Genomic DNA, 24,979 nt, shown 5'->3' on the forward strand with positions numbered 1-24,979 from the left:
GTTCACAGCCTAGCCACCAGACTAATTCTGTATTTGGGGTCTCCAAAACTGAAATGCATCTGCCAGCCGCCAGGGAATCCAGGTCTCTTGCAGCAGAAAGGAACAGCTTCCCAGGTGGCATGCTGCAGCTACAGGGAAACTTTGGGAGATATTTACTGCTGTGTCTGGAATGAGACTTCGAAGATCAGCTAAGGCTACATGTCCAGCTCTGATGGCACCACAGTCACGGAAGTGTTCCTTGGAGATTTCAGGTGGAGATGAAAAGGCAAAACCTTTCTCGTGGGAATTCATCCACATTTGGATCAGAAGCACACAACGAGCTAGTGTTATAGGCTCAGCAAAAATGTTCAAGGAGGTTTGGTCTGTAGGAACCTGAATCCTAAGTGTAGTATTCAATAACATTTTAGAAATTTTGTGTTTAAGGTTCTGTCCTGCATTGTTGGAAATTACCATAGCATGAATAAAGGCAACTGGGAAAAACCCTGAGGATTTCTCCAAGTGAGTTACAAGCCTGTGCAGACTTGCAGCACAGACACTTAAACTTAATCTAGAGCCCGATTCCATGAAGCTTTACAGTGACCACATCGTTATAATGTGCATTATTAACACTATCTTCTAAAATGAGTGTTATGTGTCTAACTTGGGTGTAATGCAACACATAAAATTAGGAGCCAGGAAGATGTCACTAGAGGGTAGGTCAGAGCACTTCAGTTAGGTGCCTGAAATACCTGGTGGGAATACATTTCAATGGGACAGTAGTTCTGATGGAACCAAAAGCACAAGTGTGTACTTGACTACACTTTTCCTGACTATTCAGTGCCTTAAAGGCAGTCCTGAGGCCAATTTGCTGCCTGCCTCTTCCTCACTTGCTGGAGTATTGCCCAGGCTGGCTTCTGGGTTGACCCATCTGGAATAAACAAGGTGTTGAAAACTTCAGGTAACTCCTATGTTTTAGGGTACACCTCATGGGACCTCTCCTTGCACTAGCTGGGGTCCATCCAAGAAGGGACCCATCATTCCATGCCACATGGGCAAGTGAGATTTGGAGCGAGTCTGCTGCCCATAAGGCCAGTGTGGATGCATGGAGCTGGGTCTTGGAAGTGCTCTAAGCTCGAGCTCCTTCTCTTGCAGACCTACGCCTGTAAGTGCAGTGCTAAGTAATCAGACCACCCATTTTCCAAAACTTGGAGACATGCTGAAGAACTCACTTGGATGAAAGTCTAGGCACAGTGCTAATCGATATACATGGTATCAAGTGCTCCCAAGATCATTCCCTTAGGCTGAGCTTTTTCACTCACACACGTGCTTTGTAAACACTGATTTCCAAAAGATTCCCAAAACATCCAAGTACATTTGGCTTTCCTGCAGATAACATTGTGCTGTGCAGTCTGTGGCTCAGATTTCTTTTGAGAAGAACTTGAAGCAGATATTATTACACAAGGGTCTGTTTTTGTTTATATCCTGGCTCCCTCTCATTGCAAAATATTTCATTTCACAGGAATAATTTTAGGGCCCGGAAGCCGAATGCTGTTTATTGAAAGAGTAAAAGAGGAGGATGAAGGACTTTACCAGTGTATAGCCACCAACTTAAAAGGGTCCGTGGAGAGTGCAGCATATGTGACGGTACAAGGTAAAGCATGACATTAAATGGGAAGAGCAAGCTTGCCAGGGTGATGTTCTTACTCAGTCTGGAAAGGCGGCGGTATGACTTGGGGCTCAGGCGGTGATCTCCGAATGCAGCAATTTGAAGGAAGCCCCAGCAAGGGAAGCGTACCAGGTTGGAAAGGAAGCCTAGCAGGAAATGCTAACTCAGAGCATGTTTACACTGACCTAAAAAGAAGAATTGCTTCAACCCAACAAAGATCAGGTCAGGGTAGAAGAGAAATGTAAATTTAGTATCATCAAAACAAACAAAAAACAGAGTAAGGAACACTCACCTACCCACTCATTTTCCCATTTCAGGTTAATTCCATAGAAATTAGAGACCTGGGATATTTTCATTTGTTTATTTTCAATGTAAAGTGAACTGCCAAATCGGACTAGAAGTTTTTAGCGTAGCAATAGCTGCACATGCATTTTTCAAAGGTAGTTGTTGTAAGAAGTAGGTATGATCTAGTTATTTCTGTAACCATTACCTGAATTATTTTGCTATTCATTTAAAAGTCCCGCGTCATTCTGCCTTCTGCCAAGTTTGACTCAGGCCTGTGGCAGTGACCTCTATCAAGTAATTTTACATTGCATAAAAATAAAGTTTATCCAGTGACTTTTCAATTTCATTGAATACCCTTTTGGTCCATATATTATGAGATAAGAGAAGTAGGTTGACATTCTCCATGTAAGTCAGTGCCATGTATAAATTGAATTTGACATAACTTATCTTATTGATCTCATGTGTTAAGTAAATAGTCCTAAATGCATTTAGTTTCTGTTTATAGAAGACAATTTGGCTACCACCAGGTCTCTCAGGCAGGGACCATGTCTTTGTGGATGTTCTCATGCAATTGCTAAATGTATCTGTATTTGGATACTACCCTACAGCGAAAGACAATTACAGCTAGTAAATCAGTATTGATTTTCTGCCATGAGTGTGTTAGCAGTCTCAGTTAATGGTGATCGTTGACGATACAATGATGGTTTTGATTTAAAAGGTCAGGGATAAGTATATGTACATGTGGGCTGGCCTAACCGGTGTAATCAAGGAGTTAAAATCACCTATCTCCTTATGAATAATGCTAAGGTTTTTACGCCTGCTATAATAGCTAAAAGAATGACTTGTGCCTAAATGCTTGCTGTCTAATGCATCCTACTAATTGATAGTCCTGGACAATGTAATTCATTATTGTATTGATTTTTAACATCATTGTAGCTTGGCTATTTATTACAACCACAAGCATTCTGTCGGATGGCTTCTAGGAAGTCATCTCTCCTAGTCCATGATCCAGAGGAGAGGAAAGACAGCAGCCAGGAAGGCTTCTTCTCTGGTTACATGTCCTGGGGGACCACTGGCAATGTTCTTGTGTGATTCCTATTGGAGCTCTTAGACAAGCAGGAGATGAAGTCTACCATATTAAAATCTATAGCTTTGAGACTGGATGAGAAGAAGAGAGAGAGTTTGTCTTATCTACTATGATCAAGAAAAATGCCTTTCCACCCTCTCTCTTCCTACTGCCTGAAGGAACATCACTGGAGGTTTTCTCACTCATTCCTAAGCAGAACTGGAGTGTCTGTCCCTCTACTAGGGAACAGCAGCCTCACACCCCATCCCTGAGCCTGGAGGGACGATATCAGGGCTTAAACGTGGGGCTCTCTCTAGGCTTTGCCACTTGCTTGTCTTTCTGAGAAATACAGACCCTGCGACTGCCGCTGCGAGTACCAAACCCCTCCGTCCCGGCAGCTCTCGGGGTGTGGGGCTGCAGATCAAAGGGAGCAGAGCAACGCCTCGTGCCGATGGCCATGTTTAGCAGATTGGAAGAGTAGTTTGTGAATGAGTCAGGAAGGAAACTGTCTGCTCTCTTTACTTCCTCTGAAAAAACATTCTTATACTCACAGATAAAACAATGTGTTATTTTTGTATCTGACATGGATGAATGGAAGGTGGAATCCGTCTTTAAATAATCGCAGCCCGTGTTTGGTTTGGAAGCCATGCTTGCTGGACTGTCTGAGGAGGAGAGGGGCCGTGTTTGTGGACATGTCAGAGCAAGCTGTCCACTTGCTCTTGGCTGAGGAACTGAAGAGGCAGCGAATCTGCAAGGACTGAACAGGAACAGCAAACAGCTGCCTGAGCACCCAGCAGGCAGAGGGGACTGTGTACCTAAAAACCTGGGGACACGAGCTGCTGGGCATGGGGGGAACACAGGCTGTCTTGGGCAGTTCTTTTTTGGGGGAACACCTGGCTGCACAGCATCTGCCCTGCTTCCAGAGTGGATGACTTGCCATGAAAGCCTTGCCCTGCTTCTCTCCTGGGAACCCTCGCACCCCCTCTCAGCGGGACCCAGCGAAGCAGATAGTTGCAGAGGTGCTGCACCATTTGAAGGGATGTGTTGATGAAAGAAGGAGCATCTTTTACAGCTCATGCCCACTGAAATCCAGATGTATAACAAGCAGATGAATACAGCAACGTGTGCTGTCTTAAAGCTGATGCTTGATGACTTAATGTGATCCCTGCTGATGAGAAAGGAAAACATCACATTTATTAAGCATTCATTGAACTATTCCGACACTATGCAAAAGGTGTTTGCTTTTTAAAAAACTGTCTGTTTTTCTGTCTATCTACCTTTCTGACTTTGTATCTCAAAAAGGTGTTGTGCCTTTTGGGTCACTCTGACTCTGAAGTCATCAGGAAAGTTTCCATGAAGTTTAACTGGAATTCCCTTGGCTACTGAATGAGGTTCAGCCTGGATTATGTGGGTGACTGTAAGAGAAAAGATGAACATCAGGGGACACTTAGATTCCTGTTACCTCAGAGAACCACCAAAGGGGATTGGAAGGGAGCCCTGGAGGTCTCTAGTTCAACCTCAGCTCAAACCAGGATCATGCACCAACATCCAGTCAGTGATGGCTTTCTCTGGCCAGGTCATGAAAACCTCCAAGGATGTAAATTCCTCAGCATCTCTGAGCACCGATCCCAGTGCTGCACTGCCATGATCATGGGATCACACAGATTAAGCAGGGTAGATCACATTGGTGTAGGGGTGAGGGATGCTTTGGGTGCAGCAGAGTGGTGTTGAGGCCCCAGGCATTGCTTTTTCCCTGGTTGACACCTGACACAGAGCTGCACCTCGATGTTCGGAGCTGAAATCCTAATGACAGAGCCCGTGCCAGTCCAAGGCTTGAGTTCATGCCTGCAGGGCACATTAGTCCAGGCTCTTGTCCCCACACGCCTGCACAGTCCTGGTGGCTCCTGTCACTGCTGAGAGAGGGAAGCTGCTGCCAGTGGCACTTCTTCACTCACCCCCTCCTCACCCCTCTGCAGCACTGCAGAGACACGGGATGGTGTGGGGGGCTTTCAGAGGGATTCTGGCGCAGGAAGGGGTCTGCTGCTTGCCGCAACCAGTCAGGCGGATGGGGCAGAGCTGCACATGGCAGAAAGTCTGTGTCTAATAAGGTGGGTGGTGGATAAAAGTCTAGGAGGGGTGTAAGGGGGAGCCAGAAATCTTGGCCTACAGGGCAGAGAGAGGGATTTGGTCCTGCTTACAGCCCCTTCAAACTCTGCTAATCATAATCCCTCTTCTGAGTGTCCTTCCCTGCCTGTTCTGCCTCAACTCAAACCTTTTCCTACCCAGTTGAGATGCACTCGGCCAGCTCTGGCTGCAAGGCTTTTAGCAAGATTAGGAATCTGGCATTTGATAACCCAGCCCATTCCCAGCCTGGAGAAATGCTTTCCAGTTGCCTAAATTCGCTCGGACATTTCAAAGACAGCACCTTCACCTCTCTTTGCTAACTCCTGGGCAGCATACGGTAGCGGTTTGGGAGTTGCTGCCTTCAACCCCAGGACTGGCTGTACTGTGCCTCACGGGTTTTCTGAGTCCTGCCATATGGAGCAGTGGCAACAAATGAACCTTCAGCCCCTCCAGGTTTTGCTGAATAAATGTCAGAAACTATTACTCGCCATCTGCACGGGTACTGCTGAGAAGCACGAGGAGAGTGTCCATATGTAAAAGAAAAACCTGATGCCAGAGGATAGGCAAGCTGCATTAGGCTGCATCATTTATGCCATCACTATGTCCCATATCTAAATCAAGCTTTTTAAAAAGTATTTGTAAAAAATTAAAACTCTTGATATTTTGGAGAAATAGATCCTTTATATCTCCATTTGTAGTTGTAGTCATATTTTTCTTCAATGAGCTTTATTCTCAAAGCTCCAGAATGGACATGCCAGAGGAATCTCAGATATAGGGCACGAACGCAAATCTGATTATCAGCTTTAGAGAGGAAAGATATTATGCTGGTTAAGCCACAGCTACAGGAAGCAATTCAACCTCTCAATGAAGCTCCATAGCCTTGCCTAAAACCAGGCAACACATCCCTAGGGATTACCCGGTAAGCCCACCGGTGAGACATCAGTCTCATCCCTTTTTTGTGTGCCAGGAGTAACACCGAGCGGTCCGGGGTCTGCAACTGCTGCAAGTGCAGTTGACAAAACCACTGTGAAATCATGTTCAGAATAACTCCTTGTCCTCTCATTTTCTTTCTCTAGAGGGTGTATCAGAATAAGAGGCAGAGCATGAGGGTTTTTTTGCATTTGCTACCAATCAGATGGAAAACATATTGTGGGAAGTGTGGTATTTTGACACGATCACAGGATTTGCAAAACAGACTGCTCTGAAACCATTTTACAAGTCCCTAAGTAGCAGCCTGAAGTGAATTTTATTTTGGCTTTTTTTTAAGATCTGTCAGTGGGCTCTAATACTCTCCAGATTTCTAATGTTCATGTTTTCTTGCTGCTCTGTTTTCAGTCGTTGTTTTTGTTTTTCCCTTTCTGAGCTTAATCTGTTCCCTGGTTTGGAGAGCTCTCCCAGCTCCCTGCCAGCTGGGTTCTGCGAGGTGCTGCTGGGGACCGAGAGGACCCCGCGTCCCCTCGGGGAGCCTGGCCCCATGCTGCTGGTGTGACTGGCAGGAGACCTGAGGGCACGGAGCCTGCCGGGGGACTAGCAGGTTGGAGGGAGCACTGGGTCCTACACCCCGGTTTTCTGGCCACACTGCTTGGTGGGGATTAGGATCAAGACCCCTGTGCCATGCTTTGCACAAGCTGAGCTCAGAGGTACCAGACTGGGTCTATCCAGATCATGCAAAGGAGAGCCTATGGACTACTGCCAGCTGCATCTCGAGCCTCCAAGGAAGTCCCCAGCTCCCCCCCAGAGATGTTTTTGGTGAGGGCTGGCAGGTTTCCAGCACGGCTGGGATGGAGGTGCAGACTACAGGGCTCAGCCATCAGCATGGAAGAGCTCGCTGAGCTGGGGCAGAGCAGGCGCAGTGCCTGAGGAAAGGCATCAAACGTCCTGGACAGCAAAACCCAAGCAGCAGCACCGCAGCATGCCCTGGGTCACGCCTGGGATTCACCAGTGTCTACACCAGCACAAGCCCTCCTTGGAGTTTCTCCTGCATGTTATCAGCAGCTCTCACACTGCGGCGTTGTCCCCAGGGAAGGGCCGGCAGAGCTGTCCCCTCCGTGCAGCCCTGTCCTCTCCCAAGGCTGCTGGGGACTGAGCGTTTCTGAGACCTCTGCTCTTCTCTCGGATGTGGGCTTGGCTAGATGGGTTTCACTGTTGGCGAGGTGGAGGGGGGGGGTTTAAAACTGCATGAGCAGGCCCACACACATTCTCACACAGAGAAAAATTGGCTAAAAATACCCTGCAGCTGAATTTCCACCTCAAAAGGAAATTATTATCTGACCGGCTGTCCTCAACCTGATTTACTTCACCTCCTGCACCCCAAAAAAGAGATGACTTTTTACTGAAAAACTTAGGGATGGATCAAATGCAATTTTGCTGTGTTCAATGCAACGGCTTTGCTGAGGAGACCATTTTTTTCCAGGCTCTGCAAGCCAGTCCAAACAAAGATTAATACCCCATTGAAAAGAAGCTGGTCCTTCCTGGTATTTTATTTTAATGGCAAAGAAACATAAAATGCCCTTGCTTTGCAGGTCATTTTTTAAAATGTTTGCTGCTTGATTTTCCCAGGCACATCAGAGAGGTCAAACCTGGAGCTAATAACCCTGACCTGTACCTGCGTGGCTGCGACGCTCTTTTGGCTCCTGTTGACCCTCTTCATTCGCAAGCTGAAGAGGGTAAGAACGGATGGGGAGCTCCCAGCAGCATCTGCCTCTCCTTGCAGCTCTTTGCTTGTGTTAGAAATCCTCTCTAGGCCACTGGGATTGCTGAGTCTACCAAAAAAAAATCTGATTCATTTACTGCTCACCTTTGTTCCCTGAGCAATCACCAGGCTGCTGATGGGTGCCCAGGGAACCATGACTCGCAAGGCTGAGTATGAGTAAGCCCAGAAGCAAAGCCGGGGTGGGGGCAAGCCTCTGAGACTCGCAAGCATTTGGGTGCGTGACTCCCACCAAAGGCATCCCCATTCCCTTAAAAGTTGTGGGAATTTGGCATCTTAATGTCTTTGAAGATCTGAGTGAGTGGGAATGACAGATCTTCACAGAGCGCGCTGGGGTCTGGTTTGCACACAGTGTCTGGTATAATTACAGCACGTGCAAAGTGATATTTTACTGAAGTAGTTTTGGTGGTGCAGCCTCTAGAGCAGATGATCCTGTATCAGCATGATAATATTAACTGCCCCTGCAGCTGACCCTCCTTCTTGTTCAAGGCTGACTGTGATGGTTTAAAGCCCCCTTTTGTTGACAGCACCATGTCTGCCTTGCGTGGTGTGTGCAGGTTAAACCACAGCAGCTCTCCTAAGTAGAAAATACAATTGTTCGGTAGTGCAGAAAGATCTCAGAGCAACTTGCAGGAGCAGATGGATTTGAGGGAAGGGAGGTATTGGGGCAATGGGGTGCACTGCAGGGCATGAGATGAGGAATGGCTGCACGTCCCCCTCTCCCCCACTCCCACGCCACAGCGGCGTGAGGCCCAGCTGCCCTCCTTCACCCAGCTGGAGAGGTACCACAGGGCTGTGCCATGGGGATCAGCTCACAGCCGCCACGGCTGAGCATGTTCCAGCTGGCTGAGCTCTGTGACGATTGCTAAAGGATCACTGCAGCCCACCAGACCATTTTACCTCAGCCTGCATTGAGGCCTGCCTGTATTTTAGGTTTAACACTGAGAACTTCTATTGATCGATGGGAATGCAGGACCAGCCCTCCAAACCAGGGTGGTATGGCAGCAGTCACTCTGCCTGCCTTCCTACTGCCACAAACTTCTGTAAGAAGAAATGCAGGGGAGTTTTAGGGGAGAGAAAAGTTGAGGTCAGCTGAAGCTGTGGAGAAACTTTCTAGCTATAGAGAAATTACAAAATTGAAAAAATGTAAGTTTTAAAAGTAGCAAAGGGTTGCAGAAATTTTTTTTATTTGTTATGATACCAAAACTTGACATTTGCTTGTTAGATTCTTAAAAGATAATAAAAATAATCATCGTTGCTGTAGAACAAGGGACTTCAACTAGATGACATGTGAAGGCTTCTTTCCAGATGAGGCTTTCCAGCTAGTGTTGGTCTATGCTTATGGACTTCTCTGTGTTTCTGTTACAAACCCTTATTCTCAAGGATTTATGTCTGGAATTAGCTCTGAATTAAATTTCATATACAAATTACATTGCCACAACAGAAAAAAATACTTTCATGCTCTCTGAGAGCATTTTCTTAAAGCCTGTCTGTTACGTATACAGGGACAGATGCTATACAATTCTTTATCATTCAGAATGTTGTTTCAAATCTCTAACTGTGCCAAGGATTTGGTATTCAGTGCATCCGAACAAAGAAACATAGGAAACTCTCTGCACCTTCTCCCTCCCCTACTGCTCTTCCTGGGATGGGTCCACTTAAAAGCTCTTCTAAAGTGACTGGTAGGAGCAGTCTGGTACACATGTCTCTATGAAGAAATGCTCTTTTTGGAGCACCACACACGCTTCCGTTTCTATCCATATCCCACTTATCCATGTCCTGTCTAGGGTCAGTGGATGGTTTGGAGCCAGGCTTTATGCCACCTGACTTTTCCCCAGCCATCGGTGTAATCCTTCTTCGGACTAACCTTCTGCGTACTTGGGATGGTGAAAGGCAACTAAAACAGGAGCTATTAGCTACTGTCATTTTAATCTAGTTATGTTTGTAACCAAAGCATACACAGCTAGCAATATCCTTCTCAAACAAATGCCTGGAAATGCATGTATTAGGGACATATTTCCAAGTTGTAGAGGAGGAAAGTTGAAAGTCACAGGGGGCAGTTAAAGAACAACAAAAGAATATGTAGATGTATCTGTATGTTTGTGTATATGCCCATGTGCTGTTTCCATGAGTTTAGGTAAAGCAACATGAAGGGCCTCAGTTCAACAGATTTTCCATAAATTCCAACTAATAGCTAGGAAATCAGAGCAAACACTAGACCTTTTCTATAGAAATATAAGTACTCCATGTCAAGAAAAGTCCAGTGGATTAGAGCGGCAATCTAGGTGGTCTTTGAAGGAAAATATGTTTCAAATGGATGAACTGCAGAAAACTTGGAGATTAGGTTCATCTTTCCTTACATTTCTCATGTGAAGTGGATAATCCATTTGCTCGGTAGAAACTGAACTTCTGGCAAATTCATGTGAAATTATGTGTTTGAAATTATGTGTTTGAGTCTGGGTATTTATGAATTCCTCCAAACTCAAATAATTTCAGTAAATTTGTCAGAAATTATACCAAAGAAATAAAAAATTCTGAAAATTTGTAAATAGTTTCTGAAATGTATCATGTCTAGTCTCCTGATGACTAGTCTTGCACAACTTCTAACCACATATGACCTATCTTTGCTGGGTATATGGAAAAAATAAACACCGGCAATTGAACTCCATCTGTTGCATATGGCCACTTCTTGCTTTGCACAATCATGAAAGAAAGTTATTTTTATCAGCAATGTTTAGTCATTTGCCGAAAATATTTCTCTTGACTGTGCAAAGGGCCTGTATCATAACACCATATGTTAATACAGATCCACATGGATTTCATTGAAGAAAACAATATGTCTCATATGAGGAAAGCTAGAGGACAGAGTTTCTTTTACATAAAAAGTCTTGCAATATTTAAAAAAGCCAAAGGGAGCTTAACCAAACCATCTATTGGACGGCGAAACACGCAGTCCCGTGGACAGAATTAACTTGAAACGCTTGATCCAAACAGGAAGATGCTGACAGATACCCTTATCCTCTTTTACGTTTTGCCATATTCTTTGTTTTCTAGCCTTATTCCTCTGAAATGAAGACCAACCATTACCTGTCAATCATAATGGATCCTGACGAAGTCCCCTTAGATGAGCAATGTGAACGGCTGCCTTATGATGCCAGCAAGTGGGAGATTGCAAGGGAAAGGCTTAAACTAGGTAATGTTGGCATACTTCACGTTGGGTTTGCAGTGACTGAACGAGAGGTACCTGAACAGGTGAAGAGGAGCTGAGTGTGTTTTAGACATGCAGCACGTACCGTCAGGTTCGGTATTCCATACCAGGTACCCTGGTCCGTGACTGACTTATAGCATTTAGGACTGACTGACTGTGTCTACCTGACTTTCCATATGTATATTTTGACTCCAGGTAGGAAAACTAAAGTGCAGACAATAATACTGCACTCCGTTTTTTGCAAACTGGTTTACTTAAAACACGACATAAAAACAAGGCAACCAAAGGCTTCCCAATTAGAATGCTGACTTGGATGCTTCTCTCTCTAGACTCAGGAGCCTGACCTTTGGCATTTACTGTAATTTTCTTCTCTTTTAACCTGGTTATGTGCTCATCTGGCAAAAAACCTATGCAGAAATGGGTCCTCACACTCCACCCTGTACCCCTCCCTGTTTCTCCCTTTCCTCTTCTCTCCAGCACACTCTCCCTGTTTTCCTTCTGTGCTGCAGATTTATAAACATTCTTGTCGGTGCACCATAAAGTGCAAGAATGTGATGCAGGAGTCCACACATAAATAAATAAATATCTACCGAAACTTTGAACCTGCAGCTAGCTCACCTACAGGTGCCCCAATGAAAGGCATGGGCTTGGGAGCGTCCCTTACTTGCTTAGCCTAGTGTGGGGCTGACGAGGAGGGTGGGAGGGTAGGGACCAGATTTTGAAGTTGAGGAATCCCTCCAGAAACCACACAGATTTTAGCAAGAGGGTCAACATTAAAATATCAGTGACAAGCTCAGCCTGTTGCTATAGTGCTGTTTGTTCTTTCAGGCATGCATTAGCTTTGTCCTACGGCAAGGGCTAGAAAATCCCTGCATTTTAGCTAGGAGCTGTAACAGATTCCTTCTGTCCTCCGGATTAAAACATGCATACAATTAGGATCACACTTAATTTGCCTGCTAGAAGTCACAAGGCGACCAGATGTGGATAAGCACAGCTGAAATATATTGCTAGCGATTTGTAATTGTCATATACAATTCTGGGAATGCTGAAACATAACCTTCTGCTGGAGTGTCTTCAATCTTCAAATAGTTTTCTTACAATGATGGACCAAGAGCTTGATGTGCAGACAATGTGATCGCTGGTTTCTGCAATGCTTTATTTGTGTGTAAATCCCATGGAAAGAATCAAGCAGAAATGGAATGTAAACACCAAGGAAAAACCCACATCTTGCAGGGTTGGTGTTTGGAGTCTGGAGGTGAGGAATGATGACCAGAGAACGAGTTAAAAGTGGAAGAGCTGGTGTAAACAAATAAAGAATGCTGATAATGAATGAGAACCAGATTTGGAGAAGTTGGGTATGTGCAGTATGCTAGATTAGCTCGGTGCAAGTCCTGCTTACACGGCAGTTGGCTCAGTCTTTGAGTAACCTTGGCAGTCTCTGAGGATTAGTGTCTCACAAACACAAAATGTGCTTCTATGGTTTTTTAAAAATATTTTTACTTAGAAATGCAACTCCTACCAGCATCAGATATGTCTGTTTTTCTCTTCCCACCTACTTATCTTCCAGGATACATATTTATTGTAACTTTTGCAAGTAAGTCTCTCCTTTCAGCCCACATCTCCTTTGCTGTGTGCTCCTCCAACACGCGTACATACAGCCCATGGCTGTGATGCAATGTTTATATAACAGGACTCCCCCTTCATCTGTAAGAGCTACAGATGTTACAGGAAATTTCACACAGGCACCACTGAAGTCAGGAAAATTAACATTCAGTATAGATTAGTCTGACTGAGAGCAAAATGTCATCTTTTCATTAGGCAGAAAAATGCTGATGCTATAAATCACTGTCAGCGTGGTCGGCGATAAGGTTGCCATCCAGCATAAGTGTTGATCTATCATGCGTTTCTCACCTTACGCTTGGGCTTGACCTTCCTAACCTATGAGAGGTCACACAGTGCTGACGCTGTGGTGCAGGACCCCGAGGGAGTGTTGCCACATGGCGACGGTGCTATGTCAAACACGCCGGTGGTAGACGGCTTCCTGAGCCCCGCTCCCTCCTGTGCGCTGCAAGCCCACAGCACTGGCATCGAGCAGAGCGCTTTCTGTTCTCTTCAGTGCAGAGCTGTCGTACATAACATAATAGAAAATATGAAGCCACATGTGGGGAAAACCCAGATGACTCAAACTGTGGCAAAGGAGCTGAGAAATGAAGGCACCTTTGAGCCTCTGCCTTCCCACATACAAGGAAAGCAGTATCTGCAAGTGCTTTTTGCTGATGTCCCGGTCTAGCAGCTCACACGGTTGAAGGACCCTGCTGAAATGGGACTGAAATGGAAACCTCCTGACCCAAAACTCCTTGACTGAGGGGTATGTTCACTTTAACGGGTTCTGAATTGCCCCAGGAAACCAAAGTCAAGTGCAGAAAATTTAAGTAGAGCCTTTTGCTTTCTTGGTCTGGATGTAAATGCTGCAACATTTCATACCTGAGCATTATTCCAGACATGGCCAGTGTATGCTTGAGGGCTGTGACAAGCTGACTGCTCAGATGGTTAGGCATCTTAATATTCCTCTGTTTAATTGCTCCGTTTAATAATTTTGTAATTACTTTGTGTGTCAACACAGGGGGCTTTTGCAAGAGCAATCTGTTAGAGTCATAGACACAATCTACATACTAAACTGTGGAGTTAGAACTATGCGCTGAAAAGTTAGAGCAGCCCTATTCTGTGCTAACATTTAGCACGGTACAAACAATAGCAGAGCAACAAAGACATCAAGTGTTATTACAGTTTCCCATTAAATCACAAACATTGTTTAGAGAAGGAAGTGTCATTCTCCTTTATGTGTAGCTTTATGAGCTAACTGGTATGTTTTCCAAGTGGTGACTAAGTAGGTTATCGTGATATGGGAAGTGAGTTAACAGTGATGGAAACAGATTAAAGCTATGGATTAAACAAAGGTACGATGGGATTTATAGGACCTCAGACTGCAAGTTCATCCTGTAGAAACTATGAACAGTCAATATATTAAGGACTAAGAACATCAATTCACCAAGAAAACTGAGACCTTAGTCTTAATGTTCCTTCCCTTATACATCTGCTATATGCAGTAACTGAAAAAGGTGACTGTAGATTTTCAAAGATATACACTGACTCACTTGTATTTGTGTGTCAAACTCTAAGCCCTTCATGTACCAAGACTCAGTCTGTTAACGCTTTTCAGCCATCCAGATTAAGTCCTTCATGGGTTTTATTTGCTGTAAAAAATGTAACACTTTTGCACATCTGGGGGGGGAGGGGAATTTCTGGAGGGTTTTTTTGGCTTAGCATATTCCACTTCATGTTTCCATTGCTTTGATAACATATGCTGTTTGTTTCTACTGACAGACATACTGAGTATTACAGTTTAGAAATGTGATACACATATAAAAGGTAGTATCTATTTAATTTAATTTAGAACTGACAGCAGCTCTTTTTCTCTGCCTGTGAGTATCTGGGTGGGATTCATCTCACTTAGCTTTAGACATCAGCAAGGTAGATGTCCAAGTGAGAGCTAGTCAAACAGATGCCCATCATAGAAAAAGGAAATTGTTCTATGGAGATGGCTATGTCACAAGTGCATATCTGAGAAATAAATATATGGCACACGTTATCCTTTGCTTTTGAAAAGCTAGCCATTATTTTCTGCTCTTCTCCTCTGCACCACAAAGCCTGCTGCTGTATTCTTGCTAGCCACTTAGGTGCCTGGGTTCTGCTGAAGGTGAAGCACAAATACAATCTGAAAATAGTTACTTGGAAATAAAACTTATTGCTAGCTGATACGCTGACAAGATCTCTCTGATCAAAACTCTGCCAGCCACTTGAGAAGGGCAGAGGCAGCCAGGCCTGTCCACGTGAGTGCGTTGTCAAAGAGGTGGTCAATACTCCCTGCTTCAAACAGTAATAAATCACAGAGGCTGTGAAGATCATAAGATTGGCATAAAATGTCATGAACTTTAGAAAAGTTATAACGGTACCCTTTGAGTCTTACCTGATTCTGAACATGAAGGACGAGGACACTCAGCTTCTACGGCTGGAGAATTTTATTGATGCCGGCTAATTTCTCTCAAGGACCTCTGGGTGCTTCTCCTGGGGTCTGCTCAGTAGCAGCATGATGATGATATCACAGCACAAATGTCTGCCCTTGGACACCTGGAAGAGTCATACCCACCATGAGCAAAACCATAATTTGTCTCTCCAAGTCCCCTCTCACTGAATCCCCCCAGACCTCATTTGCACAGATTTGCAGCTTCCCACCACTCCATGATCTCAACCTACAGGGGCTTGCTAGGGAAGAGCATCCGGGGTTTGTGCATGTACTCCAGGGGTTGTGAGGCAAAGTTGCTGCCGCCTCCCAGGAATGAAGATAATTTTAAGGCACTTTGTTCGAGAAGGAAGAATTTAGTTTGTAAAAATTACCAAAGTCTGTGTCAAGCTGCATCTCAGTGAGTGTGCGAGTTTAGGCTAAGGCCCTATGTTGCTGTGGACATAAGTTGCACTGTCACAGCCTGCTGCATGATGTAGTGTGCTCAGGGAAAAAAGGATCAAATCTTCCTTTCTGCTGGCAGAGCTAGACTGAAAAAAAAGGGTCAGAAGCCACTATACCTCCACAGAATGGTTGCATTCATTTAGCATCATTTTCAATCATATCATTTATTCCTTCCAATGACTCTGTCTTCTGGTTTGTCTGCTTACTCTAAAAAAAAACCCACAAACTAAACAAAAAACCTAAAACATCTATATGTTGGGAATATACATGTGGGACTCACTGTAAAGCACACTTTTCAATTCATTACCTATGAAGCCATTTGCTGACAAGATTTCTTTTTTACCAGAATGTATCTCTCCAATTTATTTTCTTTACAGGAAAGTCTCTTGGACATGGAGCTTTTGGAAAGGTGGTACAAGCATCTGCTTTTGGAATTAAGAAATCACCAACATGCAGAATAGTTGCTGTGAAAATGCTGAAAGGTATGTTGCTGCAAAGCTGGGATGGGAAAAATGATGCCTTATATAGTGTCCCACTTTTAATATGCTTCTGTAGAAAGCAAGTGTGTATGATGCTACCTCCTCACCAATAATTCTCTGAAGCCTCCAAAATGAGTACACCAAGTTTCAGGTCCACCACCAGTGAAACGGCAGAACTATGAAATAGAAATTGCATTCACAGTAGAAAGGGTGATAAATTGTCAGATGATACAGGAGAGAGTTTCAGAAGCGGTGAGAACCTGATTGCCTTTTTTTTTTAAATCTGGTTCCACTACTTCAAATGCCACAAAGAATGAAAGAGTCACTTCTGTAGGATCAGAAGGGGCAATTAGATTTCCTACGTTGTACCATTATGCTAGGCTGACCCTGTACTGATCACCATAAATGAAATTTCACTGAAGCATAAGGCATCCACCTTGATGTGAAGACACTCGGATGGAAGTGTCTTATTTTCCTTGGTCATTAGTTTCAATGATTAATCATCTCATTGTTAAGAACAGGTGCCTTACGTCTAATTTGCATCTGTCTGACTTTTGCTTCTCATTCTAACCTTCTCCATTAGATTATATAATGATTTTTCTTCTTGAAGGCCCTTTTATTAAGCTAAACAGATTGAGCTGTTCAAATCTTGGAGTTGTACAGGTGCGTGTGTCCTCTCTGAAATGTCCGCAGGTTCATGAGATGGTGCTTAGGACATTGACACCCAGGTTGTGCAATGGATTTGCCAGCGCTCTTCATACACCAGCGCTCTTCCCAAAGTGAAATCATCTCCCAGCTATTCACTGCCACTTTTCTCATTGGAGCAGAGAGGACAAAGACACTCATCAATTTGAAGAGAGCACTCGGGAAGTTATCAGGCAGGGTATATTCAGTAGTAGCCTGCAGCAGCCATGGCTGAATTCCCGAACCCAGAGACCTGGTGCCATCCCTTCCTATGTATTTAGCTTTCCCTTGTTTATATATCTAAGGATCATATCAGGCTTTTTTTTGCATTGCCCTGGGAGCTTATGCTGCATTGCTCATCTGTCTTAATCCTTGAATCCTTTTCAGTGTCATTCTTTGCCAGGACACATCCCCTGTTCTGCCAGTAAGGCTTGGATCCCTGATGTTCTCAGTTGGCTCTGTTCAGTCATAGTTTGAATACATCCCTCTTACCCAGTGGCTCCTAACTTCACAGCTGCACACTTGCTTAGCAGTTATCAGGAGATCTGTACATGTTACTTCCAGCCCTTGGAGGGGCATGTGCGATACTCTCAGACCTGCAGTCTGTCCCTGCAACACTCAACCTGAAATAGCTTCTATTTCTTGCCGGCAATGACCTGGCAGCTGTACTCTGTGTAGGGTGTGCCCTCTTGATATTGTCCTCGATAGGCTTGTTCTGCAATATAATATCAAATGCTTTAGCAGGGGGTGGTACGTGCTATCCAGGATCATCCCCAAGGAGGGAATTTGCAGCTGAGAGAGTTGCAAACCTTTCTCCTCTCTCTTGTTGCAGAAGCACAGAAATACCCTGTTGGCCAATGCCAAATGAACAACTACCCTGCAGCAAGCACGTCTGGAAAATGGGAGGAAACTAAAGCTTTGGTCCCTGTCCAGACCTTCTGCAGCAGTGGGCCAATAGCCATCTGTGTCACTGGTTTCAGTGGATGGCCTGTCACCTGGGTCACTGCCTGACCCCTGATTAACTGAGCTGTTTTGCCAACTTGCAGACACATGTGCTGGCAGAGTGGTCTACCAGATTAAACATTTCTTTATGTACAGCAGCAGGCTTCTTGTGCCAGCCAGCACCATCAAGGCAGCAGAGGTTGCTCCTGGAATAGATGGGAGCAGACAACAGCTATAAGAAGTCTTCATGGTGGGATTCATGTGTGCATGTGGAGGGTAGATGCTTGTATCTGAGTTAGTCACTCAGATGCCCTTTGTTGTCAGCGGTGAGAAACAACAGTTCATCCCATTCTAAGGCAGATCCCTGCATATGGTGACCTGAGTGCTTGTTTAGCTCTGCCAACTATGAAGAGAGCCTGTGGTGACTAGATTCTCTATAGGCATCTTCACTATAGGCACCTAAAGTGAGGGGAGATCTGCCCCATTCCTTGTGTTCTCACTAGATTATCCAGGAACTTGGCAGTCATTCATGGGCTTTGTCCTTGCAGAATTCCCATGAGGTGGAGGGAAAGTGCCACCATCTATACAGATGAATAGTGGGTCACCAGGTGGGTGACAAGTTTTGTGTGGGGCCACCAAGAAAATCTGTTTCCATTCAGATGTTGAAACCAAGCACTTTACGACCTAGCTCTCGGTTCTTTCCACTGGACTATTCTTACTCTTGTTGTCACTAAACTGAAAAAGTCCTTTTGGGTCTGCACAAAGCAATATGCTTTTCCTTGTTTTCTTACCAAAACAAAATTCTGCAGAAAAAATTTGCTCGCAGGGAATTAAAAGTTTCACTCAACACTAAAGGGAATCTTTTGGGTTTAGTTGTGGGATTTCTTATATCATTACTACTACTATTATTATTAATATTGATCATAACCAATAAGGGTGAGATGCAACACCTAACTTTAACAATTTAAGATTTACTTCCCTTGTCTATCTTAATACTCCAGGCTTCCTCTATAATGAACAGAACCAAACAATCATCACCAAAGCGTGGCTCATCTCTTCCCTACACAGATGGCTAAAGCTGATGGCTGCATCAGCCTCTGGAAATGCTTTGCTCTTGCCACTGACTCCTTGAGACGTTGATTAATTCAGGCTAGTACATAACCCTTAGACAGCTGAAGTCAAGTCAGCTGAAATCTACTCTAGATAGAGTTAATTATAGTCTTGAAATCGCTTTTTATTTGTTTTTTCATTTTTTGGCTGAAACAACAAAACTATTCATGTGAAAAAAATTTCTCTCAGTTCTAAATATAACAGAATCTACTGGGAGGAAGTTGAGTGCCTAAGTCTTTTTTATGGGTTTTATTGCGAGTAAAAGGATGCTGAGCAGGGAGGAATAGACAACACATGAAGTACATCCAGTAATGAAGGTTATTTCAATGGAAAGTAATGAGAAGTGATAAAGCTCAGCAGGACCAGTTCTTTGCCATTTCACATTGACTTTATTTTGCATTTACAGAAGGGGCCACAGCAAGCGAGTACAAAGCACTGATGACCGAGCTGAAAATCCTGATCCACATTGGTCATCATCTCAATATTGTGAATTTGTTGGGAGCTTGCACGAAAAATGGAGGTAAAAAAATCTGCACTGCACTGAAAATGGGTTTGGACCACCTCCCAATAACAGTCAGTTGGCCATGTTGTTTTTCATCCAGAGGTCAAGTTATTAACTTGAAATATTTGAGCTCGTCCTGTGGTTGGTGAAAAAAAGAGGAAGAGAAAAAGATTTTAGTCATTTAATGAAGTGATTAAACATTTTCTCTACTTAAACTCTCTTTCAGCATTAACATGAGAAGTGTGAATTTAGGACCATGCCACTTGTCCTTTATCTCACTCACTTCACTGCTCAAGCTCAAGTTAAACATGATCTGGAAAGGCTGGGAACAAGGGACACCAGCTGTTGGCCCTGAACAATGAATCACAAGGCAACCGTTGTAAAATCCTTCACGATATTCCACTAAGAAAATCAAAGGGCCAATATGAGCGATCATTTGTTTTAGATATGTCACTTATTTTAGTTCAACAAGCGTGTGTGGGCTGTGGGACTCCAGTCTGAATGCAGGCTGCCCAAAGAGGAAACAGAGGATTCCTCAGGAGCCAGTTCATGACCCAGCTTTCAAAAATTAGGCCCTTCTCTAACTTCCAGAAACAGTGTTGTTTTGCTAACATGTCCAGTGTCCTTCAGGCAGCCTGCTACTTCATTAGGACTTATTGTTAGTTATTCTGGACTCAAGTTATAGCTATGGGCATGAAAGACTATTCTTCTCAGAACTGATGACCCCTTGCATTGCCTTATGCTGCTCAAAATGCACTTTCCTTTTTCCCAGGGCCTCTGATGGTGATTGTTGAGTACTGCAAGTATGGGAATTTATCAAACTACCTGAAGAGCAAGAGGAATTTTTTCTGCCCCACCAAGGTGAGGAGGCAGATGCCTCTGGTACGGTTCATCTTACCTAATGCATGTGTCTGTAGTGTAGATGTCAGCCTCTGAGCTAGTCTCCTTAGACTCTCTTCCACCAAAGGAGAGAAACTGCTTTTGGGTGCAGTTCACCTGACCTGTTTTAATGTTTGGTGTGGGGTGTGCCGTGCTCATTTTTCTCCCCTGACTGTGCAAGGAGACTGCTGTGAGTAATTCAGATGGAGCCATCCAAAGCGAGAGGAAGTGAATCCTACCCAAAGTGTCCCCACATGCTCTCGCCCTGCTGCTGACGAACCCATTCCTGCTGAGTTTGGGGTCATTTCAGAGGCTGGTGTCAGCGAAGCCGAAGGAAGTGGTTTTGCCCACTGATTTCAGTACTGCTGGGAACACAACCGAAATAATGCCATTTAAAGTTCACGTTCAAGACATCCTCATGTTCAGAGATTTGCAAGTAATCTTCTTGTTGTGTGAGGAGAAGGGCTATCAAGAGGAAAAAAGATTAGAGTCTTGTCCTTACATCCCACAGCCCTCTGAGTCAAATCCACGGCATTTTTCTTATTACAAACTTGAACCCAAATGTACCAATTATATCCCTGCTTGTGCTCTTTTGGGCAAAATCCCCCAAAGGATTAACGGCTCTGAAGAAAGGCAGTCCTCAAAACCCCCCCTCAGCAGCCAAAAGCTCAGCAGCACCTCAGGGTTTTTTGGGAGGGCTCTGCGAGTGGCCACGCTCGCGAGGACCTCCCCCTCCAAAGGGCTTTGGCTGAGTCTCTATTCCCAAAGCCACCCGTGTTGGACTCTGCATGAAACACAGCAGCCGCCTCCTCTAAGGTGCGGTTGTTGGCGTAGGAGGCTCAGCAGGGACCATGGCTGTGCGGGGTCCATCCTGGGGGGAGCCGCTCACATCCCCCTGGGTAAGGAGCCTGCCCGGGCTCAGTGCTCTGGCACCACTGGGAAGGGTGCCCGGCAGGGAGGGAGGGAGGGAGGAAGCCCGGCTCTGCACCAGCGTGTGCAGGAGAGAGACATGATCACAGGACAAGAGGAAAGAGGCGAGGGGGCAAGAGCACGGCTAGGCGGCTAGGCTGCTCTCTGGGTAGCAGGGGGAAGCATTTTGCAAACAGTGTTGCATGTGTCCCATTAAACCGTCATTGACTGTAACATGAAAGCATTGGATAAAGGCATTGGGGAAGAGAAGCCGTCACTTCCAAAGGCAGATGTATTTCAAACATGAAGTGCCCTTGCTCCTCATTGAAGGGCTTACAGCCCTGTGCCAAGCACTGCGCAGGGACACAGAGGCAGGTACCTTAAGCAGCCTGGGATGAAAAGCTGATGCTTTATTTTGAGAGGGCTGGGACACCTGCACTATGGGCACATCCTTCTCAACTCATCCCACCATGCTCCTTCTCTGGCTAACACAGAGAAATAGGCCCTTTCAGACGTCTCGTTTCAGGCTGAGATGAGCCACAGCCCAGTGGCCATGTCCAAACATGGATCCTGCAGATCCTCACCACATCAGAGGTAGCTCACCACCCAGGTTGCCCCAAAATCTTGTGCTGGTGTTCCCAAGCTGCCATGTTTCTGCCCTCCGGGGATGGCAGCCGTGGTGGCGCGCAACCCTGCCACCAACCCCTGCCTGCCACAGTGGCACTGGACACCCACGCCCGTGGGAGACGTGACTGCACGTGCCACGGACCAGCATTTTCTCCCAGCAGAAAGGCGACAGAAGTCTGACTCGGTTCCTCTCCCCCACCCCCTCCATCGCTCTGATGTAGCACCTCTCCTCTGTTTGTTTGAAGGACTCCTCTCTGCAAGGAGAGCCAATGAAAGAGAAAAAGGATATTGAGCCAGTGGAAGGCAAAAAACAAAGGCTGGCCAGCGTCACCAGCAGTGAGAGCTTCGCAAGCTCTGGGTTCCAGGAAGATAAAAGTCTGAGCGATGTGGAGGAGGACGAGGAGGGTAGGTATTAATTCCTTCCTGTCCCTACACGGTCTGTGATATTTTTACAACATACTGTGCATCCCTGAAATTTTTTTCCTCATTTATCACCCTAATAAACATCCGTGGGAGACGCTCAGAGGGTCATGTCCAGAGGGTAGGAGATTTAAAAAAAGATTATTTCCAGGGTTACTAAATCTGACAGGAAAATGTGTGATTGTTTCTTCTGACTGCTCCTTATCTTTGGGGAAAACACAGAAGTGTCCAAAGCGCGGGGTATAAAGCGAGCACTATTTTTGTTTCCAGTGACAGTGGGTTGACCTTCGAATACTACTCTATGAAGACTGAATTTATGGGAGTACTAGGGTCAGTGAGAGAGGGGGAAAATAACTGCCTTGTGAGCGATCTTTGTACAAACCGCATTTTCCACCTTTGCAGATGCTGATGAGCTCTACAAGTTGCCCCTCACTATGGAGGACCTGATCTCTTACAGCTTTCAGGTGGCCAGAGGCATGGAGTTCCTCTCCTCCAGAAAGGTGAGTTTTGCACTGGGGATTTTTCCCTGCAGAAGGATGGGATTCAGAGGTGAAATCACGTCTACGTTTTAGTGACACCTTCCTTGGGAGAGCTCCCAAAGGAAGAGCCGTTTTCCTCTTGGCGTTATAAATATAACAGTGTGTTTATCCAAGTCTCCATAGTCCATAAACACAGGATCATGGCTGAAGGCAGTGGGTCAAGCTCATTCATTCAGGGAAGATCTTTTGGGCGTGGTGGGTTTTTTTCTTCATTTCAACATATATTAGGTAGGGAGCTCCAAATGAATCAGCGCTTTCCCTGAAAATGTTAAGGGGCTTAAAAATTTTTCACTTTCTGGACTTAGGAATTCTTTTTTTTTTTTAAAGAACTGCCACTGTTTACAGTAACTTCATGTAAACTACAGTCAACTTCCCTAAAAAAATATTAAATTGATCTCTCAAATAATAATAATAATTTTTAAAAGGATATGGGAGACAGTCAGGAAATTTGTGGGCAGGATTAAGGAAATGCAGTTTGATTGTGAAACTGTTTTATTATAGTGCATTCATCGTGACCTGGCAGCCAGAAACATCCTTTTATCTGAGAACAATGTCGTGAAGATCTGTGATTTTGGCCTCGCAAGAGATATTTATAAGAATCCTGATTATGTGAGAAAAGGAGATGTAAGTCAAGATGCTGTTTATTTTCCCAAATGTTTATAACGTATCATTTCAAACTGTCCACCAAAATGTTCTGTAGACATTCACATTTCCTGAACTTAAAAGAGTTTGGAAGCTATCATGGTTTTTATGTGAAGATGAGCTATCCAGATGCATTGTAGATTTGGAAAGCATTTCTGTCCTCAGGCATAAGGCTTGGACATGATAGCTGTTTCACAGCTCTGCCCTGTTAATACTTTAGATATTTTTTAGACATGTTTCTTGGCTGGCTCAGCATAACCCTCTTACTCAGTAAACTTCCTTCAAGGAAACCAGTCCCCCTGAAATAAGGTGTGTGTCCCCCGGTGCACCCACGCCAGGGCCAAGCACCGCTCGTGGTGCCTCAAGCAGCTGAGCTGGACTCGCTGCCTCCAGCGCCTACTTGGGTTTTTTTGGCTTCTGCTGCAAGTAGCAGGCAGTAAGCCCCCTGCCAGCCCTGCCGTGAAGGCTGGGTCAGCAAACTGTGCCTGCACCCACTGATGCGGTGGGAATTTGGTGTGGGCATTGGGGTCACGTAGAGTCTCCTTCTGGAGGTCTCACCCACCTGCCAGCTATTCCCTCGTCCATAAATAGCTTTCAAGACTTACAGCACTATATATTAGTAGTGGGAAACATTGTTCACATAACTTGGGTACTGCTCAGGAGACCCTAACAGGCTGCGCTGAGGGGGCTTCAAGGGTTGCTGATATACTCCTGCAATTCGGGCTCTGAAAATTTTCCTGAGAACGTCTCCGACACCATCACAGAATGATTTGCGCTTGGACGTAGGGTTTTCTTCCCTGCCTCTAGGATGCTGGCAAGAAACCTCTGCTCTTGCATATCCCCACATCCCCGTAAAGAAAAGGTCTGGTCACTCTGGTCACAGGTTTCCAAAGTCTGGTGTTTTGTGCCACACATATTTTAAAAACAGCCTTTTACTCTGACAATTTCTTAAGAAAGTGTCTGAATGAGTGTGGGTTTATCTTGACTGCCTGTAAGGAAATCCCACAGGTCCCTGTTTGAATGGTAATTATTTACATAACAATATATAGTTGATTCATCTATGATTAAATCCTTTTAGGCTTTGAAAATAATAGTCAGGTTTGTCCCTTTTACTCCAGGCTCGACTTCCTCTCAAGTGGATGGCTCCAGAATCCATATTTGATAAAATCTACAATACAAAAAGCGACGTGTGGTCCTATGGGGTCTTGCTGTGGGAGATATTTTCCTTGGGTACGTTAACTCTGCACCCCGGGAGCTGGACTCAGTGGCAGAGACTTCAGCCTGGGGAAAAATATCCATTACCTTCAACGAGCTTTTGCCAGGTCTTTAATAAGGAAAGACCTAAATCAGGCAGAGGTGGGGTGTGGGCGTGGAGGGGAGAACTGTGTGTATCACGCCCCTGTGAATTGGAAATTTTGGTGCTTGTAAAGGCACTGAAAGCTGACTTGCCAGGCTGAAAGTCTTAATGGATAGCACAGCTATCTGAGAACTTTACCGCCTATTTCTGCCATGGGCAAAACCTAAGCTTCCCTCTTTTCCCCGTAAAAACCCTCGGTAGAGATGCAGGGCAGCGTGGCTGGCGCGGTCACGGTGCTTTGTCTGACTGATGGCGCAAACCAGGAAAATCGGGCAAATTTTTAAGAGTTTTTATTAAATGTGGAACCCTGTGGGATAACATGGAGC

The 24,979-nt window shown here is 45.0% G+C and overlaps 1 protein-coding gene across 1 annotated transcript in view; it reads left to right on the top strand.

Moving 5' to 3' along the window:
- FLT1 (fms related receptor tyrosine kinase 1) overlaps nucleotides 1-24,979 on the top strand; it is a 112,748-nt gene that overhangs the window by 75,356 nt on the left and 12,413 nt on the right. The window contains exons 14-23 of the mRNA XM_075139842.1: nucleotides 1,499-1,630; nucleotides 7,680-7,786; nucleotides 10,885-11,023; nucleotides 15,941-16,045; nucleotides 19,185-19,298; nucleotides 20,053-20,141; nucleotides 21,941-22,100; nucleotides 22,518-22,615; nucleotides 23,156-23,278; nucleotides 24,415-24,526. Of these exons, the coding sequence (XP_074995943.1) occupies nucleotides 1,499-1,630; nucleotides 7,680-7,786; nucleotides 10,885-11,023; nucleotides 15,941-16,045; nucleotides 19,185-19,298; nucleotides 20,053-20,141; nucleotides 21,941-22,100; nucleotides 22,518-22,615; nucleotides 23,156-23,278; nucleotides 24,415-24,526 (1,179 nt within the window). The remainder of the gene's footprint in view (nucleotides 1-1,498; nucleotides 1,631-7,679; nucleotides 7,787-10,884; nucleotides 11,024-15,940; nucleotides 16,046-19,184; nucleotides 19,299-20,052; nucleotides 20,142-21,940; nucleotides 22,101-22,517; nucleotides 22,616-23,155; nucleotides 23,279-24,414; nucleotides 24,527-24,979) is intronic.

Source organism: Calonectris borealis, chromosome 1 (genome assembly GCF_964195595.1).
Source record: "Calonectris borealis chromosome 1, bCalBor7.hap1.2, whole genome shotgun sequence".
NCBI classification, from domain to species: domain Eukaryota; kingdom Metazoa; phylum Chordata; class Aves; order Procellariiformes; family Procellariidae; genus Calonectris; species Calonectris borealis.